Genomic DNA, 8,289 nt, shown 5'->3' on the forward strand with positions numbered 1-8,289 from the left:
TCGTTATGCTGATTAAGAATATATATGTAACATATTTTGCACAAGCCTAATATACCAATTTTAAAACCCAAAGGGTAAAACAGTATTCTAGTTTTGTGCAAATGTATCTAACACTAAGAAGAAGGCGAGGGTATAAGGTATTTAAGAGTTGAGCCCACTCGTTTTTACCATTCCTTTCTTGTTACCTCTCAGGTACAGGGTATTCAAACCCAGTATGCAGTTTATTTTTATTCTTTGAAAACCAAGGTTGTAGCTAACCGGTTGAAATTTACAGATTTGTCTAAAGTCTTAGGAGCCTGTCTCCCCTGATTGGAGTTCGATTTATCGAAAACCGCTTCTTGCACTATGAAATGATACTTGTGTCCAAATTTGAATCAGTCAGTCAGTCAGGGTAAACTGTTTCATATATATCAAGATGTACTTGAAAGTGCTGCCAACCACCATTGGGTGGAAGAACGTGTTTTCTTGTATGAGGATGAGCAGACTGCCTTCGAACTTCTGGGTGCCTATTCGAGGGTCTGGCGTAAGATATTCTTCGAATGGCGCTGAAACTAACTCAAAGCATTTGTCTGACTTTATTCAGATTTAGAATGGTGCATATAATAAATGCGTGCGTTGAGAAATAGATGCAAGTTTTAGGGGCAGCTGTAAGAAAAGTGGCTCAAAACGTACTAACTGTAAATACATATATTTGAATAGCTCTCGGGTATTTTTTTCAGGTGGTTATTTGATCGATGGTTGTTTATACGAAATGCTATTCCAACTTCAAGAACTTGAAATTTGGAAAATTTCAAAAAGTGATTACGGCTTGCAGTGCTCCCTCTTGGCTACTCGTCCAACCGCCTCGCAGCTGACCGGTTGATGTTGGCTGCCATTAGTTGGACTCGAAAAGAACGTCCATGGGTATGCCATAGATTTGGGACAGCTGCAGCTTGGTGTAGGCAATAACGCCGGTCGGACAGTAGGCCATGGCTTCGGCCATAGTTACCCATTTGGCAGACGAATCGCCGGCGCACACCACGTGTAAATACACAACGCCATCCAGGACGGTGTGGGAAATGATACCCATCAAGTTGCTGTGGGGGGAGCCATTGGCATTGGTCGAGGTTGACGGGTTAAGATTAATAACCATTTTTGCAAATCTGTGGGAACATTGCTCAGTAAGCTTTAGCTTCTATTAGTTGTATTGATAACAGCAGTTAACTCACCGGAATTCAAAATCTCTTTGTAATTGGATAAAAAAACGAACGAAAAGTTGAACCGGTTAGGCGATCGATCGTAGTTAGATAGATTACAATATTTCCAGCACTTTCTTAACCGCTAAGTCGCTTTCCGAGTTGGACGTCCTCGGCAAAAAAAATGCCGCACAAAAAGGGCGCCAATTACTTACTTCTGTTCCGTGTTTCCTCAACTCCCGCTTCGGGTTCGTCTTGCTGCGAGGTGGTGACAGGTGCCGCAGTTAGATGAGGTAGCTCGGGTTATTTTAGGTGTTCGTATTGAATTAACTAATTGCACTGGTGAATATGTGGATAGAAAAATGATTTTCGAAATAAATTTATGTTTTTTTTAATACATATGTATATCTGTTCTAGAATGCCTAATAAATAAGTCTGAGTGTCGTGTATGTCGCCCAAGCAATGCTTACTAGATTGTAGACATAAGGATTCCTAACAGAAATCGCAGACTGGAGCTGTTGAAACCCATGTCTTTATTCATTTATTCATCTTTATTCAAGCTGTCGATTTAAAAGAACAATAAAAAAGTGAACTTAAAAAATTTAAAAAGGCTTATAAAACACCAATAGTATCTACTATACTAACGAAACCGACTCGATGGCAGAGCTTTATTTGCCCAACGGCCAGCGATGCCCCGATTCACAGCACAGAATAATCTGAGACGTCATTAGACCTAACGAGAAAAGAAATAAAACAAGAAAGGAATGCTAAAGTCAAGCGAGCTCAACTCTTAAATACCTTGTACGTCCCACAAATATTAACAAGTAGAGAAGCTAAAGTCGGGTATCCCGACTTTGAAATACTGTGTACATATGTGTAGAATAATTATGCGTGTATGTGTGAGTCTGTGTATGTCTCGTGTGCCTGAGCAAAGCGGTAACAAAAACAACAGCTACGCGCACTGCTTGGTGTATAGCTATATAGCTATAACTTCCTGTTAAATCGGCTTATCATTATGAAACTTGGCAAGAAATACGGGAGTTATTGATTGCGGGGAAGAGGGGAGGGAGGGAAATTCCAAAATACACATTTTCTGCGTATTTACATAAGGAATCTTGGACTTTAAATTTGATATCCCTAGGTCTTATAGTCTCTGAGATATAGGCGATTATACGAACGGCGTTACAGAGAAACCCCCATAGGGGGGAAGTGGGGGAAAAAATCAAAAAAATAAAACGAACTCGTATAAAATACATACTTAACGCATCTTTGTGCAAAGTGTGGTCTCTCTAGCTCTTCTAGTCTCTGAGATCCAGGTGTTCATACGGACGGACGGACGGACATGGCTATATCGACTCGTCTTCTCATCCTGATCAAGAATATATATACTTTGTGGGGTCTGCCACGCCACCTTCTGCCTGTTACATACATTCGCACAAAACGAGTATACCCTTTCACCCTTTGGGTACAGGGTATAAAAATAAACTGCCTAGGGCTTAGGGAAATCTGGATACCGAGTTTGGTTATTCTAGCTCTTGTACCTTCTCAGATCCTTGCGCTCATACAAACGGCCGGACGGACGGACAGACTGACAAAAGTTAATGTGAACTTTTACTTTATTATGAAAAATTAGTATATGTGGCTTTTCATGACATGCTTATTGGATTATTACCAAATTTAAGCGAAATGGCATGGAGTTCACCAATGATTTTAAATGGGATAGGTCAATTGTTGCCAATTTTGTCTCTTTTGCTGTCTCAAGCAGCCGTGAATTGTTGAACTAAGGTATTCTGATGTGCAGATAGAATACCCCAGATATCTTCAATTGGAATATTTTTCTCATTATAATATTTGGTGGTCAGCTTTGACTATGTATTGGCGCATTATCATGTGGAAAGGTCGTGTTTTCCCCGTATAATTGGCCGCCAAACTACACCAACTTGTCATCCAATAGCTCTACATACATTTTGTCATTTATTCTTGTCGATATGAAACACATTGTACTCTTGCTTTTGTAGCAAAACGCAACCCATACCATTACTGTCCCAACACCATGATCACGCTTATAACAGGTGTGTCGATCCTTTCGCAAATTGTGTCAATATTTTTTGCAGCTATCAGGACCTTCCTGTTTAAACTTTTTTCATCACTGAAAATAACATCACGGCATTCCTCCTCCCAGAATTGGTATCTGTATACGAACTCAATACGTGCCTTCAAATGGGTACCATGGTACCCATGGCAGTAAGCTTAAGACTCGGATTTTCATGGATTATTTGAATAACTCTACTCCTTGTTATATGGAGTCCCAATTGAGCCTTTATCTGTCCACTGCTCATTAAATCCACGGCCGCAAGTCGCTGGATTTGACGTTTGCATCGGGTGTCAATACCAGTTTTCTGTCCGCTGCGTGGTGTTGTTTTATACTCACTTGGATTTTTGGAAATTACTAATAGTCTAATAGAGTATTTTAACAATTACGACATTTTTGGAACCGCTTTCATGCATTCCAATGATTAATCGTTGCTCATACTCCGAAAGGCATTTTGCTCAGTCTAATAAACCAATATTGAACCAAATGTGATTTATAACATATATAGTACAAGTACTAGCAGGTATTGCCCGTCTTAGCCCGGCTCAATATAATGTTTCCAATTGTATTTATTTTGTGTGTGCATAACCTACCCATATGTTTTCACCTTATAAGTTACCAGTAGGAAGGCATTTAAGGTATTTAAATGAACATTTTCTGTTCTTGACAAAAAATGGTTCAGTAGTCCGTTACATTTTTGTTCTTGCCAAACTATTTCGTTAAACGAACATGACCACTATAACTAATATTTTTTAAAGCTCGTTTTCCCCCCTTTTGACCTAGAATTTTCCAAAAGCCTTTCTTAGTGTGCTCCTACACTATGATGGATACTATGAAAGGATACTTGAGTCCAAATTTCATCTTTTACCGTTTGGGCTGTGCGTTGATCACCAATCAGTCAGTCAGTCAGGACAAACTGTTTTATATATATAGATGTATATCCACGTTTTAATGTGGAACAAAATTCTTGCAATTAAATTTTTTAAAAGCGGTGCAGCGAGCGAATTGTAAATTATAATCCAAAGGCGCGCGTTAATTTTGAGGTAACGGTTAACCCAATATTAAGAGAATAATTAAGGTGATAGGTGTATATATATAAGAAGAGATATTCAAAACGGACTGCATTTTCAAAAATAAAGTCTCATCACCTTATACGCAGAATAGAGCAGAAATAGTTTGTCACATATAATTATTTTACTGAGGTACTTGTTTCTTCGAGCACACAACTAGGAATATAGCATTGTCAGTCCCAGGACAGATTGAGTATTTAACAGATTGTACAGGGTACGCCATTTTTTATGTCGGTATGTAGATATTGAATAACTTTGACATTAGTGAACCGATTGAGTAGATCAGTGTTGAAAACCTCCGTTCAAGAAATTGTACAGAACCAAATTAAATAAAAATATCTCATACTTGAAAATTGGTTGCTTATTTTCAAGGATATTCAATGTTTGCATACCGACATAAAAGATGGCGCACCCTGTACATATATTAGATAGAGTACAAGAATCTGTAAGAATTGGTACAAATATCAAATTTGAAGGCAACACGCAAAGGCGTATGAATTGCAGAGTCATTGAAAGCAGTGGAATTTACAAAGTTTAAGAACTTCTTAGGGTTCTTCTTCTGTTCGAGTTGGAGCTTGCAACGATATAAATAATTCGTATTATTTAGTTTAGGGAGAATTCAACACAGGAGCCAGGCTGTTTTAACTTTTTGAAATTGTCGGTTTCATGTTTATACTCTGTACATGAAATGTACAGAAGTATATTAGGGTTGCGGGACCTGAAAAATGTAACAGGCAGAAGGAGGTGTGGCAGACCCCAGCGTGATCATCGTGACAAGACGAGTCGATTTAGCCCTGTCTGTCTGTCTGTCTGTCCGTCCGTATGAACACCTGGATCTCAGAGACTATAAGAGATAGAGACACCAAATTTTGCAAAAAGATGCCTTATGTGTGTATTCTATACGAGTTTGTTTTATTACTTCACCCTATGGGGGTTTTCCCGATTTTCCATTCGTATAATCGCCTATATCTCGGAGACTATAAGACCTAGAAACACCCAGATGCCTTATGTGAATACGCAAAAAATTTATATTTTGGAATTTCCCTCCCTCCCCCCTCTCCCCCGCAAATGCGATTTTCTTTAACTCCCGTAATTCTTGGAATTTCGAACTAAAATTTTGCAAATACCCCCAGTTAGTTATTATGTGTCCGTATGCCGAGTTTCACTATGATAGACCGATTTAACAAGAAGTTATATCCATAAATATATTTGCTGCTGCAGCGCTGCCCGCGACTGTTGTTGATGCTGGTGCTTTGGTTGACTGCACACATTTTTACACAGACACGAATAGATGCGCATAGACATACATACACTCACACAGACGCAATTGCTATGTAAATGTGCAATTATACACCCTTTACGTGAGTTCGAATACCGAGAAAGGTAAAATCGATCAAAATTTTTTTTTTAATTTTCTTAATTTTTTTTATTTTCTATAATTATTGTAAACATATGTACAGAGTATTTCAAAGTCGGGACACCTGACTTTAGCTTTTTTACTTGTTTTGAAGATCGAAAATCTACGAGTCCATGGAGGTTTTAGTGTCAATACATACATAGCTTTCAATTTAAGCATTGATTTATATTGCTGGCAACTTATGGATTGATTCTTATTGTTGGCAAATTATGTGTAATGGTAACTTTTCGATTATACTCACCTGAATATGTTGGGGTAATTTTTTTATATTTTTTTTCGTGTAAACACACATATATAATATATCTACTATTATATGTATTATATGTGTTTGAGTTGATTTTGATGGCTGACTATGTCGAAGATTATTATCTGAACAACATAGGAGAAAAAAGCCGGAGAGACCAAAGAAGAAAGTCTGGGGACGTTTTGGTAAAAAAATTCATTTTTAAAGTGACAGCAGCTCCACTTAAGACTAAAAAATGCACCTTCGCTGACTCACCTTTTAATACAATTTGCAGCTTCCAAAGGTTCAGTGGGTTCTGTCTCCTTCCGGACAATCCAGAAGGCGCGTTGTTGCCTGGTAACAAAGAGATGGACTAACTCGATATTAGTTGTGTGATTTGTAAATTTTGCTTACTGCTACGTGCCGAAGAGCTAAATTGTCACTGAATTTCGTCCAATTTCAGGGGAAAGCAGTTTCAATACTTCCTCAGTTACAAAAACGAACATCAGTTATTGACAGCTTAGGTTTTTATTGTTTAATGTTAGAAGATGATGAAGAGGATTTGTTGGAAGCTCGCACTCTATGTGATCTTATCTAACAGTCTATCCAAAGGCTTATTTCAAGTAATATTAATATTACTTAGATCAAGGGCAATAAATGCCATTCGCAGGTTTCAGCTTGGTTTTGCACACAAGAGCACAGGCGCAGGCCTGATGCAAATTGATGCATCGAAATGAAATGCTCTGCCAATAAATATCTTTACGTTGGTGTTGCATATAATTGAATGAATTATTTGCATTTAATTAATTTCAATAATTTAAAAAAATACATAGTAATTATATTTATAATGTAATGCTTATGTGGGTTCAGACCATGTAGAAGGTGTTCTCTCTCGACTCTGGCATTCCATTCTTGTTCGTACAAATATTAACTATCGCTTTCCTCCCTTGTATTCAAATTTCAGCTTCCTAGCTCTTGGGCTGTGCGTTGATTGCATAAAAGTATATGCAGCTCTTGTGTTCGATTTTTTCCACACGAAAACAATTCAAGTCCCTAAAAAAGTTTATAAGAAATCGGGTGAAAATGTCTACTCTCGTTACCTATACGAGTCGATCTAGTCCGTCTGCCCGTCCTGGATCTCAGAGAATATAAGACCTAGAGACACAAAATTGTGTACGGGACGAATCGAAATAGACATGTCCGTCAGTCAATCTGGATGAACGCCTGTACTTCAGCATCAAATTCGCTCTTCTACTTCTCTTTATACGCTGTACCCGTAGGGTAAAAAGGGTATATTAGGTTTGTGCAAAGTAGCAGAAGTAGCAGAGTAGCAGAAAGAACCACCTCCGACCCCATAAAGTATATATGTACAAGTAGTAATCGAAAGTTACTCACTTTGACACTTTAATTATTATTGTATTATTTAATAATTATAGTTTGTTTGGTGACAATATGCTTATGATATTATGGTTATTTTATATCGTTTAATGACGATAGTTAATGTTGTGGGTAATGGATTTATTGGCTTCACTTAATTTAGAAACGACGATGGTTCAACGATGCGATCGAAACGAGATTCTGTTGGCAACTGTCGAGTAGTATGGTGAAATGCAATAGCAAGAGAGCAAAGCTACAAATGAGAGCGACATTTAGTAGCGTCGGCCACTTCTTGTCGCTCTCTCTATTTGTGGCGCATCTTTATTTTATTTTTTGGAATTCTCCCCAGAATTTCGTCAATACCGACCATATTTCAAATGCTACCTAAACCAAACTTTGCACATATAATTAATATATAAACTGCAGCAACAAGTTCGCTCTTCTTCATCCTCACAATAAAGCCGAAAAGACACAAACGTGAAAATGCGATAGGAACAAAACAAGAAAGGAATGCTGGCGAGCAGGCTCAACTCTTAAATACACTGTACTACCGCACAAAAAAAATTTTCTTTTTTAATTTAATTATTTAATTAAATTAAATATAAAATATTCCGTACATTTACATTAGAATCGTGTCTATGCGTGTTTGTGTAGTTGTACATATGTATGTGTGCATTGCATATTTATGGCAAAGCAGCAACAAATATAGCATGGGTACTGGTTATATGGCTAAACCTTTCATTCTAATCAACCTAATGAAATGTAATGGTATACAGATATATAATCACTAACTGGCTGTGACTACCAAATTTTAGTTCAAAATTCTAAGAATTACGGGAGTTATAGAAAATCTTGAATAGGGGATGAGTGGGGGGGTGTATCAGAAAATATGAACAAACTCGTCCTTTCTCGGGCACAGGAGAATCTGGATACCA

At 37.7% G+C, this 8,289-nt stretch overlaps 1 protein-coding gene and 1 long non-coding RNA gene across 2 annotated transcripts; both read right to left on the bottom strand.

Moving 5' to 3' along the window:
- Window positions 1–669: 669 nt before the first annotated feature.
- Window positions 670–1,566, bottom strand: LOC115630012. The gene is made up of 2 exons (XM_030526639.1): window positions 1,209–1,566; window positions 670–1,142 (listed from the first exon to the last, which is right to left on the bottom strand). Exon 2 carries the CDS (start codon window positions 1,130–1,132, stop codon window positions 875–877), a length of 258 nt encoding a protein of 85 aa, XP_030382499.1. The 5' UTR covers window positions 1,133–1,142; window positions 1,209–1,566; the 3' UTR covers window positions 670–874.
- A 218-nt stretch (window positions 1,567–1,784) lies between these two features.
- LOC115630013 lies at window positions 1,785–6,432 on the bottom strand. The gene is made up of 3 exons (XR_003995973.1): window positions 6,254–6,432; window positions 5,996–6,169; window positions 1,785–1,908 (listed from the first exon to the last, which is right to left on the bottom strand). It is a non-coding gene; the product is annotated as an uncharacterized LOC115630013 (long non-coding RNA).
- Between the last annotated feature and the right edge of the window lie 1,857 nt (window positions 6,433–8,289).

The sequence above is a fragment of the Scaptodrosophila lebanonensis genome, unplaced genomic scaffold (assembly GCF_003285725.1).
Source record: "Scaptodrosophila lebanonensis strain 11010-0011.00,11010-0021.00 unplaced genomic scaffold, SlebRS2 tig00000214-arrow-arrow-pilon, whole genome shotgun sequence".
NCBI classification, from domain to species: Eukaryota; Metazoa; Arthropoda; class Insecta; order Diptera; family Drosophilidae; genus Scaptodrosophila; species Scaptodrosophila lebanonensis.

Coding starts and splice junctions, on each gene's coding strand:
- LOC115630012 (XM_030526639.1), bottom strand. CDS start 1,132: ATGGTTATTAATCTTAACCCGTCAACCTCGACCAATGCCAATGGCTCC.